This window comes from Pelodiscus sinensis, chromosome 3 (assembly GCF_049634645.1).
Source record: "Pelodiscus sinensis isolate JC-2024 chromosome 3, ASM4963464v1, whole genome shotgun sequence".
NCBI classification, from domain to species: Eukaryota; Metazoa; Chordata; order Testudines; family Trionychidae; genus Pelodiscus; species Pelodiscus sinensis.
Genome location: NC_134713.1, coordinates 197,929,595 through 197,942,639, shown reverse-complemented (window position 1 = coordinate 197,942,639; position 13,045 = coordinate 197,929,595). Strand labels below are relative to the sequence as shown.

The 13,045-nt window shown below is 42.1% G+C and overlaps 1 protein-coding gene across 3 annotated transcripts in view; it reads right to left on the bottom strand.

The window, feature by feature from the left end:
- MRPS5 (mitochondrial ribosomal protein S5) overlaps nucleotides 1-13,045 on the bottom strand; it is a 94,071-nt gene that overhangs the window by 71,181 nt on the left and 9,845 nt on the right. For all 3 annotated transcript variants that reach the window (XM_075925829.1, XM_075925830.1, XM_075925831.1), the window contains exon 2: nucleotides 9,554-9,691. In XM_075925829.1, the coding sequence (XP_075781944.1) occupies nucleotides 9,554-9,691 (138 nt within the window). The remainder of the gene's footprint in view (nucleotides 1-9,553; nucleotides 9,692-13,045) is intronic.

The following is a 13,045-nucleotide window of genomic DNA, read 5'->3' as shown; positions in this document are numbered from 1 at the left end:
AACTTGCATCCGTTAAATGTATTTGAATCAGGAAAATTATTTTTTATAGATTTTTTATATTAATATATTATGGCCACAATTAAGAAAAGGAATTAAGTATGGCTTCCCTGTCATGGAAAAAACCGGGACTGATCATCCTCAATGAGTAGTATGCCACAACAGTTCTCTAGTTGTTTTGAGCGACACTTGATGAAGAACCATAACGCTTTGACAGACAAACCAAAAGAGCTTTTTGCTGCTAACCTTCAAAATTTGAAACACATGAAGCTGGACACTACTAGAGCTTTTCAAGCGTTGGCCAAAGTGGTAGAAGCATCTCATGAACTGTCATTGCTCATCGCACAAGAAAGCGCACATAATAGGACAAACTGTTGTGAAGCCTTGCTTGTTGAAAGAAATTTTTCTTTTCTACAATTCCATGAAACGTCGCATTGATGACCTAGTGAAAGATCTTAAACTTCAACTTGTGGAGGCAGTGTTGGCTTCTCCTTTTTTCCGCAATTCAGTGTGATGATACTACTGATATAGCACAATGCTGTCAGTTGCTCGTCTATGTTCGATTCATTAACGATGGAACTGTGAAAAGAACTGCTTTTTTCGAAGGAATTGATGACCACATCAAAGACTTCTGATGTTATGAAAATAATTTCTGACATTTTTTTAAGAAAATAGACTTTCATGGGGAAAACTGGTTGGTGTATGGACAGACGGTGCTCCAGCGATGCTTGGCTCTCGCTCTGGATTTGTGACATAGGCAAAAAAAAAAAAAAAAATCCAGCTAGAACCATGACTCACTGTCTCATACACAGACAAGCATTGGCTGCTAAAACCCTTCCAGATGACCTACATAACATTGTTGAATTTGGTCATCAAAGTTGTCAATTTTGTGAAGAATAGCGCTTTAAATACGAGACTTTTTGCTGCTCTTTGCACGGATTTGGGAGTGGATCATAAAACTCTTTTGTTTCACATTGAGGTACAATGGCTTTCCAAAAGTAACATGCTTTTGAAATTATTCAAACTGAAAGACGAAGTGGAAATTTTCCTCAAGCAACAGAAGAATGAAGTTATAATGTGCATTAACGGACCAAATGTTTCAACTTTCACCGGCATACCTCATGAACATTTTTGAATCTTTGAACAACCTAAATTTGAAGCTGTAAGGAAATACTGCAAACATTATAGCGAACCATGATGCCATCAAAGCGTTTATGGAAAAAATCCAGCTTTGGAAACATCAAACTCAAGCTCAGACGCCTAACTTTGTCTTTTCCGACATTTTCATCACCCGTTGAAAATGAAGGTTTCCAAGAACTTTGTAAAGAGGATGCAAAGAACAAAATTGTGTTTCATCTGACTGCCTTGCTGATGAATTCATCTGCTATTTTCCAGGCAACTTTTCTAGCAACCCCGTTCATAAATTAGTACACAATCCATTCAATGTTGATGTTGATTCATTGCCAGAAGTATTGCAAGAACAAGCACTTGAAATGAAATATGATTCAAGTGCAAAAGATAATTTTGAAAACTCAAGCGTGAAGGAATTTTGGATAAAATACTTCCCAACTTACTCTGAAGTTCAAGAAGCGCTACATATTATTCTTCCGTTTTCATTGACATACCTCTGTGAAAAAAGCTTTTCAAATTTAGTCATATTAAAAACGAAACAAAGAAATTAACTGGATGTCAAAAACCATTTGTGTTGCACACTTTCATCTTTGAAAACTAGGATTTCCCAACTCGTGAAGAAAATGCAACATCATCCTTCGCATTAAATTTGTTTTGTTTCTGCTATTTCTTATGTTAAATTACATTTTCATTAAATTTTTGTGCCAAGAAAAACTATTTGTGCTTATTTTTAAATACATTTTTATACCAAGTTTGTGTGTTTATTTTTAATTTTAAATTATGAATTTAATTTTTTGTTAAAATGGGGGGTTAGATGATGGTAAAGAAGAGGTGGGGAGGTATGAGGATTTCTCAAAAATCAAAACAGGGATGTGATTCTGAAAAGTTTGGGAACTGCTGATCTGGACAAAGAAAAGGAGCTAGAGTATAATAAGCTAATGAAAAAGTAGCTACATGGACTGAGATTTCTAGAAAGAACCCAAATGCCAAGTTTTATACCAAGTAAAATGCCTTTCAGTTACCACAGCCTCCTAAACCAGTGATTAGTATCTTCAATATAATTTTACATTACTAGGTTGATTTATGAACAAGGGAAGTGGCTACCATCCTCACCTATTATAAACCACAGAAGGTTAGGGTTAGGGTTCTGCAATGCAAAGCTTTAGAATCATAGAATCATTAGAATCCTAGGGCTGGAAGAGATCTCAGGAGTAAGGATGTTAAGTATCGACTAACTGACTAGTCGAACAGTCAATGCATTTTTGCATTCACTATTCAACTAGTTGATAGGGCAGCTCCACCTTTGGGCAACAAAACGGCAAATGAAATTTAATGTGGATAAATGTAAAGTAATGCACATTGGAAAAAATAACCCCAATTCTACATAAAATATGATGGGGGCTAATTTAGCTACAACTAATCAGGAAAGAGCTCTTGGAGTCATCATGGATAGTTCTCTGAAGATGTCCACGCAGTGCGTAGCGGCAGTCAAAAAAGCAAACAGGATATTAGGAATCATTAAAAAAGGGATAGAGAATAAGACGGAGACTATCTTATGGCCCTTATATAAATCCATGGTACAACCACATCTTGAATACTGCGTACAGATGTGGTCTCATCTCAAAAAAGATATACTGTCATTAGAAAAGGTTCAGAGAAGGGCAACTAAAATTATTAGGGGTTTGGAACGGGTCCCATATGAGGAGAGATTGGAGAGACTAGGACTTTTCAGCTTGGAGAAGAGGACACTAAGGGGGGATATGATAGAGGTCTATAAAATCATGAGTGGTGTGGAGAAGTGAATAAGGAAACATTATTTACTTGTTCCCATAATATAAGAAATAGGGGCCACCAAATGAAATTAATGGGCAGCAGGTTTAAAACAAATAAAAGGAAGTTCTTCTTCACACAGCACACAATCAGCCTGTGGAACTCCTTGCTTGAGGAGATTGTGAAGTCTAGGACTATAACAGGGTTTAAAAGAACTAGATAAATTCATAGAGGTTAAGTCCATAAATGGCTATTAGCCAGGATGGGTAAGGAATGGTGTCCCTAGCCTCTGTTTGTCAGACTGTGGAGATGGATGGCAGGAGAGAGATCGCTTGATCATTACCTGTTGGGTTCACTCCCTCTGGGACACCTGGCATCGGCCCCTGTCCGCAGACAGTGTACTGGGCTGGATGGACCTTTGGTCTGAGCCAGTCTGGCTGTTCTTATGTTCTCATGCAGTATTGCAACAGCCTAGGGCTGGTGCTACACTTCAAAGGCGAAAGCGCAGTGTGGAGCCTAGAGTCAGCTAGACTCCCCAGCTGATCCCGGACTCCATGCGCTGCATGCAGCCTGGGGACACCCCAGCTAGCCCCGGGCTGCATGAGGCATTTCAAAGCTGCAGCGCTGCATGGAGCCCAGGGTCTGTCCTCAGGCTGGAAGTGGCACTGCTGCTTTGAAGTACCCCTCCCTCCCCTTGCTGCCTCTTTCTGATCGAGGCAGTGAGGGGGGAAGCGACAAGCATTAGCTTATCAGATACTCAACTAATCCTTCACATCTCTACTCAGGAGGTCACAGAGTCCAAAGCAGGACCAACCCCAACTCAATCATCCCAGCCAGGGCTTTGTCAAATGGGGACTTAAAAACCTCTAGGGATGGAGATTCCACCACCTCCCCAGGGAACCTGTTCCAGCGCTTCCCCACCCTCCTAGGGAAAGAGTTTTTCCTAATATCCCACCTAGACCTTCCCCACTGCAACTTGAGCCCATTGCTCCTTGTTCTGCATTTGTCACTACTGAGAACAGCCTCTCTCCATCCTCTTTGGAACCTCCCTTCAGGAAGTTGAAGGCTGCTATCAAATCCCCCCTCACTCTTCTCTTCTGCAGACTAAGTAAGCCCAGATCCCTCAGCCTCTCCTCATAGGTCATGTGCTCCAGCCCCCTAATCATTTTGGTTGCCCTCTGCTGGACCCTCTCCAATGCGTCCACATCCTTTCTGTAGTGAGGGGCTCAGAATTGGATGCCCTTTTCCATCTCCCCTACGGATGACAGCAATCATTGTATACACACACAAGAAAACCGATTTGTATGTAGCACAGTAGTAGTGCACTTGTATACATAAGCAGATGTTGTGGAACATGTGTTTGTTCCAGTAACTGAAGAGGTATGGCTGATTGGGATTGAAGTCACCCTGTACAAACATACTGCTGGATTAAAGGCTGATATTCTCTCTGGGTACTTTGACAAGAAGTTAGCGTTCAGGATGCAATTACTTGTCTTTGTTGTTTATACCTTTATCAGCTCTAGCCCCATGGTCTTTAAACCAGTTCTCTATCATATGAGAATTGTGACTTGTTAGAGAAAACACAATGCGGCTGCAGAATTAGCTTTTTGGACTAAAATACAGTAATGCATTTGCTTGCTGCTGTTAAATATCACTCTCCTTTTATGAAGAGCTTCAAGGGGGAAGTGTCCCCAGAACATACCAGGCTGAGCATTTACTGACATTACACATGTCCAAGAGTTTTCTGTAAGCTTGTGTGCGCATCCAGAGTGTTGGGTCTCACGGCTGTTCCGGAACACGGACCTGTGTGACAACTGGCTCATGTTCTCGGCAGCAGAAGCCCAGCGGCCAAGGGAGTTTGCTCCCACGTGGTGATAACTTACAGAATTACGACCATATTAAAAACTTTGTTTCTGAATGATCTGCTTTCTAGGAAGCCTGACAACACTTGGAACTTTTTCCTTGCAAGAAAATAATCAACTTCAGTGTTACTACTTAAAGTGCTATCGTCTTTTGAATTTCTAGTTCTTATCACCAAAAGATCTGAAAGCACCTTACAATTAACTGAGATCACTGTGAAGTAGGTAAAAATTAATTCCCTTCCTTTTACAGAAAGGAAACTGACAGACTTGTTTAGGGGTAGACAGCCATGCTCCTGACACCCTGTCTCGATTTCTAATCACTGGGCCAGGCTGTCTCCTCATTGTTTCCAGAGCAGGGCTCTAAGAGTGGTTAGTGTGGGCCTTGTAATGATGACAGAAGCAAACTGTGTTCAAGTTATAATTTCCATTTGGTATCTGGATGGCACCACCACCAAAGGCTTTGAAAGGGTTACTATCTGGAAATGCCGACATAACGCACACAGATTTTGACCCACAAGGAATATTACCTGTTCTGAATAAAGAGGCTCGGTTTTGTACCTTCAAGTTTACACGTTAGTACTGAGTAATAGCTACAGGCAACCTCAGACATCGGTATAAATCTGAGTCCAAGGGTTTCAACAGATTACAAACGTTCTCCTAAAGAGATTCTAGGCACTGACAGACAAGGATAGCAGTAACCTAAGCTCTGAACCCACACAGCTACCTCATAGTATGGCGGGAAAGCAGACTCTTCAGGCCTTGCACTGATCTACCAGTAGCCATGACAGCGAGGTAATGTACACAGACACTGCTGATCTAGAGAGGCTCACATTTTGGGTGACCAACTTAAGATACTATAAATGGCCCAACTCTCTGGAGGCAGGCGTCCAGCACTTTCTGAAAACCAGATCCTTCCAGAATGTCTCAAGATGAGCAAGCACAATGACTAGGCACATTTGCATATTTAGACCTAACAGCTTTCCAAGGAGAAGAAGCAAAACTTGGGACAACACAACTTAGATGTGCCACTGGACAGGGAGTCAGAATCCTAGGGCTGGAGGAGACCTCAGGAAGTCACAGAGTCCAGCCCCCTGCCCAAAGCAGGACCAACTCCCACTAAATCATCTTAGCCAGGGCTTTGTCAAGCCAGGACTTAAAAACCTCTAGGGATGGGATGGGTTCCTCCCTAAGGAATCCATCCCAGGGCTTCACTTAGAGAAACCCCCTAAATACTGTATGGTCAGAAAGGGACAGCCAGCTGTCTGGATTTGGACGTCCAGCTGTCTAAGATCACTGCAATTCCTCTTTCTTAAATGAGAATTACTATTCGAAAGGTCAGTCAAGAGGTAGAGATGACCTTGCTAACAGATTGTTAATGTTTATAAAAATCTGTGGTGAGAGAAGTAACCCTTTAATGAGGAGACAGAACAGCATGGTCTCTTCCCGAATTGCAGATGGCAGTCATTTGGGTTGACATTCACTTGAAAATGTTTATACTTGCATTTTCAGTGTTATTTCTAATGCACAGTCTGCCAAAGGATTTGGCCATTGTACATTGTTACACGTACAAAGCACATTCATCAGTTTGAATTTTGAGGGTGTTTTGATTAAGCAAATCGAGGACATTTTCTAAAGAGGAAGAGGCAACAAGATTTAGCGGGAGAGAACTACAGGATCAGCAGCCATCTACTTTCTTTTCCAGAAACAACATTTTAGGTGCATTAGGTTCTAAATTCCCTCTAAGCTGCGTGGCTTCACAGCTGCCTATTAAGCCCTGCATGTAGGGCTCAGGGTTGTGGTGGAGAGAGGCGCCTCTGCCCGCCGGCCCCTGAGCAGAGCTACTGTGACGGGGGCTGGGTCGGGGAGAGGCACCTCCGCCCACTGGCTCCAGAGGCACCTCTGCCCACTGGTCCCAGAGCGGAGACCTGCCACAGCTGGGGTTGCGGTGCCCCTACTGTGGCCTCCACACAGGCTAGCCCAGATGTGCTAGGGCCACGGAGTGGTGCCCTTCACAGGAGCTGCTACGGTCATGGAGAGATGCTTCTCCCTTGCCTGAGCTTCTGCAGTGAGATTGTTGGGGATAGTCCTCTCTCCCCAGGACACCCTGTACCTCATCCAACCCTCTCCCCCTCAGCTCCACCCGGAGCACTGACTCTCCCTCCGCATCCTATTCCTGAGTCCCTGTCGGCACCCCGATCCCCAGATTCACCCCAGAGCCCACACCTGAGCCAGAGCCCTGACCACCACACCTCAGCCCTCTGCCCCTGCTCACCCCCACCACACATGGTCCACGTGTGGAATGAGTATTGTGATGTGCACCAATATGGACGTTGTGTGTCACACATCACTTCCATATTAGGGCTCCTAACAAAATGCATTCCGCACATGGACATAAAAATGAGAGGGAACCCTGGTTAGGGTGTAAATGAGCGGAGAGAAAGTTCACCACAGCGAGGCATGCTACTGGCAGCTCGATGATGTCGGCAGGGATGTGCTTGCTGTTACTGACAAAGAGGCAATAGGAGGCAGTCTGGCACGTCTCCAAGGCCTATACCATTAAGGTGAAACAAAAAACAGGACTGTGTAGCACTTTAAAGACTAACAAGATGGTTTATTAGGTGACGAGCTTTCATGGGCCAGACCCACTTCCTCAGATCAATATGTGGAAGAAAAATGGCACGCCCATATATACCAAAGGACACAATCAAAAAAAATGAACACATATGAAAAGGACAAATCAAATTTCAGAACAGAAGGGGCATGGGGGAGGGGAAGGTTTATGTCTGTGAGCTAATGATATTAGAGGTAATAATTGGGGAGGCTATCTTTGTAATGGATAAGATAATTAATGTTTTCGTTTAGACCGAGGCGTAAAGTGTCGAATTTAAGCATGAATGGCAGTTCAGAGGATTCTCTTTCAAGTCTGGTGTTAAAAGGTCTTTGAAGCAGGATGCAGGTAATCAAGTCCTTGAGACACTGCCCTTTCTGGTTGAAATGGCAAGAAACTGTTTTTTCTTTGTGATCCTGTCTGATATCTGTTTTGTGGGCATTGATTCTTTGCCAAAGTGTCTGAGACGTTTGTCAAATGTACGTAGCAGACGGACATTTTCGGCACATGATGGCATAAATTATATTTCTAAATGAGCAGGAAGATGTGTTCTTGATCTTATAACTCAATTGGTTAAGTCCAATAATGGAATCAGCAGAGTGAATATGTGGACAAAGCAGGCAACGGAGTTTGTTGCAAGGGAAGGTGCCAGGGCTGGTATTAGTGTGGTAGGGTCTCACCAACTGACAGGACCAGCTTAAAACTCCAATCACCTCTGTACAGAGCCACCAGACTGCAGGCATCTCAGCCCATACCTACACGCGTAGCTCCCCTCAGATGTTAGGCAACTTGCTGGGCTTTAGGAATGATTGTAACTGGGGCTGCTGGCTATCTGAGGCCACCCACGGCTTCCGTTCCATCAGACACACGAAGGGATTACGTGCTTACATTCTCGGGACTCTAGACGAGACAATCATCCCTCACTCTATATTAGTTACTGCAATTATTTTTGAAAGGTCCAAGTTCAGTTTGTCTCAGAATGTCCAGAGTCAAACAGGAAACTGTAAAACAGTGTTTTTCTTTAATCCAGTTATCTAAAGACTGAAATAGGGGTGGAAAGCTTTCGAGCCTAGAAAACATCTAAGCCTGGATTTATATGGATCCAATATGCAGAAACAAAGAAAATATCTAATTCACAAAATAATCATGCGGTCACTAATTGCTACACTACATCTTTATCATACTAATTCCCTTAAAATAGATTAAATGAATAGATCATCTTACCTGACAGAGTATATAGCTAAAGAATGGAGACAAGCTGACCAGTTACTTGAGAGCTGACCCTGCGAACACGCGGTCAGGATTAACTGAATGCCCAGTGAGCAGTTCTGTTGGCTACCGCGGAACTATTCAGTGTGTCTAGTTAAGTAAATGTGCAAGTCTTTGCAGAGTGGGGGGGGGGGGGAGGAAGGGTCTAATATTGCAGCTGTGCAGATGATTAGATGGACACTGTCACTTTTTTTAATTGACTAAAAATGAATCTAAGGCTTCACTGGGAGTTGGACTGGACTCTGACTATACAGGGGAAGCTATTAAATCAGATGCTGTTAAATGTACAAGGTAAACAGAAAAAAAGGAAAAGAAAAATGTTTCCCATCCCATTAGCTTTTCAGTTGCAGTTATCTTATCTGATGTTTACTACTAGGGTGCATCTAGACTGGCAAGATTTTGCGCAAAAACTTGCCCGCTGTCTACACTGGCCACTTGAATTTGCGCAAGAGCACTGACTTTGTAATATACAAAATCAGTGCTTCTTGCGCAAATACTTTCGCACTCCCACTCGGGAAAAAGCCCTCTTGCACAAGAATACTTGAGCAAGAGGGCCAGTGTAGACAGGGAAGAACTGTTTTGAGCAAAAAAGCCCCGATGGCTAAAGTGGCGATCGGGGCTTTCTTGCGCAAAATCGCGTCTAGACTGGCCACAAATGCTTTTGCGCAAAAGCACTTTTTGCACAAAAGCATACGTGTCAATCTAGACGCGCTTTTGCGGAAATATTTTTAACAGAAAAACTTTTCAGTTAAAAGTATTTCCGCAAAAGCATGCCAGTCTAGACGCAGCCCTATAGTATATGTAAAATGTTAGTACAAAATGGGATTTTCATGTTGACAAAATCAGTATCAGAAACAGAAGAGAGTTAGACAAACTTTGCTTGTGTTATAAAAACGTGGCCTTTTTCAAGACTTACATTTGTTGAAAAAACTGCTTTGCCTGCATTGTTGTATTGCCACACTACATGGAGCGGAAATGTAACAGCGCGTCTCTACAGTCCATGCCAGGTTCATATAGCGACAGCCATTCCTATTCACCGGTAACGAGACAGAGCCTGTGGATAAAGATATGTTTATTTTCAGGTTGAAAGTATCAGCCAAAAGATTTTAAAAGGTTGATTTTTGTAGGAAACCCACAATTATCTCAGCTAACTTCTACCTTCTGTCACCGGACTGCATGAGTTGAGGAACTTGGGGTGAAGGGAGAGCAATGATAGGTATCACACACCGATTTTTATTTTTAAACAACAGAGGACTTCTTCCATATCACTGGAAGAGGATTAGAGGAATATTCTCCATCCATCAGGTACCCTCTAAAGAAAATCTGAAGACAACTGTCAATCTGAAGTCAGGTAGCTGAAGAGAGCTACTCTAATGCCTGCCTAAAGTGTTAATGAGGATCACGTCACGGTTTAGTGAGGAATTTTATAAGCTGCATATGGCAAGGCAGGTGGAGAGGAAACATTTAGAAAGTGCGGCAGGAGAATGTCTGCCCGTAAATGAAAGGCCCTTCCCACCTTCTGTTACTTTTGGATGTGTTTCCAGATTCTCAAATGCTTCTGGAGCCTCTGGCAGCATAAGCGGCCAAAAAAGCCTCCCTCATATGTTTGGTACAAAGGTGATTGTTTCTCTCCTGCAGACCCAGCCAATTATCCATGTCCTTGTCACCCGCAGACCAGATTAATGCGATCCATGACATAAGGACCATTCAGAAGGTGCAGCTTATGCAGAAGACAGCAGCTGTTTTATTAATTGTGCTAGCTACAGAGAGCATACTACATCAGGACTGCAAGGAGTACTCGGGCCTTACTTGGTTATCACTACAGTTCAAGGTGCTGACACTGACAGTTAAAGCCCTCCATTGTTTGGGTTCTAGACACAAGAGAAGCTGCCATCCAGAAACTGACAGCATCTGATCTACTCTAAGCCTCTGACTTGGTCTAACCTGAAAGTTATAGCTGTACAGCTATATCAGTCAGGGGACGGAAAAAACTCCTACATTTCTGACTGGCACAGCCATCAACCTAGCCATAGTCATGTCAATGGAGAAGTGCTTCTGCTGACATATCTAATGTTTTACTTCTACGCTAACAGAAGAAACCTTTTCTGTTGCTGCACCTACACACAGGGCTAGGCCTATCCAGTATCTGTAGAACAGACTGGGCTACCCCCCCCCGAGTCTCCAGGTGAGAGCGTCTGGTATAAGGGCAGAGCTTTTTCAAAAGAAGGTATACGACTTGAATTCACTTCGTAAGTCCGCTGACTTTCAGGGTACAGAACGTTTTGTTCATTCCGGCTTCTGCCCAAAGCAATGGAAGTTGAGTGTATTTTATTTATACCCTTGCGTGGGGTCGCATTTCTTGAAATTTGAGCTGACATGGGTAATCTGAATTTGCTATTATTTTTTACTAAAAAATCTGCATAAATGAAAACAGTATGTTTAAAATACAAATAGCCACACAGCAAACTGACCTTGAAAAAGGTCATTCAAATATAGCTATTTATAAATCATCTAAATCCCAAATTACTTCCTCAAACTGGATTCTTAAAATTCAATCTTTCCTACTAGATTTAAAAGCACAAAATAAGCATTGATCATTGCCATATATTGTTATTTTCCAATACAGGTTGGATCTCCCTGGTCTGGGCAACAGCTCCTGGACCTGACTGGTACCGAACAAGGGAATTTGCTGGACCAGGGGAAGCCAGGCCTCTGAGCTCCGGGGGGCACCAGCCTCCCCTTCACAGCCACCAGGCTACTGCCCCTGGCCACGCAGACTGTCCACTGTCGCCAGCCGCATGGGCTTCATGGGCTCCACTGCCCCACCAGTTCCACTTGACTGGCTCCACTGCCCCGCAAGGTGTGTAGCACCACTGGACATGCTCCGCTCTCAAGCCACCCACAACCTCTGCTGCTGGAGCAATCTGGTCCAGCAACATCCGTGGATTGATCTAGTGGTCCATTTCTCAAAGTGAAGAAATTAATTAATTCTCCTAGACACATGACAATTTATTAATTTCACTTGGCCCTGTATCAGCAGATGTTTTAAAAATCCCCTTAAAATATCAAGTTTTATTTAAATGAAAGCAAATTATTTCTGAGAAAAGTCTGACTGCTAAAAAGTCCATTTTGAAAATAGTCTGAGCGTCTCTAAATTTCTGTAAAATAAAAAGTTGCCCAGAAATTGATACTAAAAAAATAACAGCAACAGAAAAGTTACTTGTTTATTCTTAAAATCCTGGTTAATTCATTGGGGATTCCTTTATGTTAAAGTTTGATTTATAAATATTAAAGTATAATAATATTCGGTTAAATAATCTGTTTATTAGAACCTGAACTATGCAGAAATCCAAACTTCTGGTTTAAAGTTTTGTTCTTTCAAGCTGCAGCTCCCCCTCTTTTTTTTTTAAAACAACAAGCAGGAAATCTACATTACATGAACAATTAATTTTGGAACAACTTTTCATGGTAATTATATGAATGATTCATTTTAGCTTTGGGTATTATGCACATTAAAAAGTCATTTAAAGTACAAATGTAATTTCATATTGTGTTATAATATTTCCAATTTCCCTTGTTACACTCCTAAATCTTCCACAGCTGCAAACTGCTATCAAGGAAATAATTTCAAAATGGTTTGCAGAATACCATCCTGCCTTAACTCATTTATTAATCTAATCACACCTCAAGCACTACTTCACCAGTAAAACAATTCTCCTCCAACCTTTACAATTCTTCCAGTTCAGTAATAATGATCTTCCCATACACCTGAGCATCTTCTCAACTGACAAAAATAATTCCGCAGCAGCAGATGACCAGCACTTAAGTAAACTCAGATTCTTCATGTCTGTGAAAATGCTGCCTCGTTTGTACGATCTGTGCCCACACAATCAAGAATATTTTATATTTAATCACACTAAAATGTCTAATCAACAGAGAACAAACCTGCTTTTAGTACCTAGGACAGCACAGACCCTGGGGGCTAGATTTTGATCTTAGTTGCATAATGCGTATCAAAGTGAATAAGCTGCTGTGGCATTGGTCATTTGCATGTTAACTAGTTTGGTTGTAAATGTCCTTCATGAACCAAAATGATCATGGTTACACAACATGAAACTGTACTGTACAGCACAGTAAGAAAAAATGAAAAACATTCATTTGAAAACAAAATATAGAAGAGCAAAGAAAGCACATTCATTAATGAAAATGACCTTGCTGTGTTTCTTTGCTTTTCTACATTCTAAGTCCATTAAAAAAATTCCATACACTATATTACAGTTTGCCTTGTTCCAACTGTGAAGGGATCATGGGAGTCCAAGAACACGAATGCAGAGACAACAAGATCAGGGAATAACAGTGATTGGTTTAAAAATAAGATAAAATTTAAAAAAAGCAGCCCACAACAGTT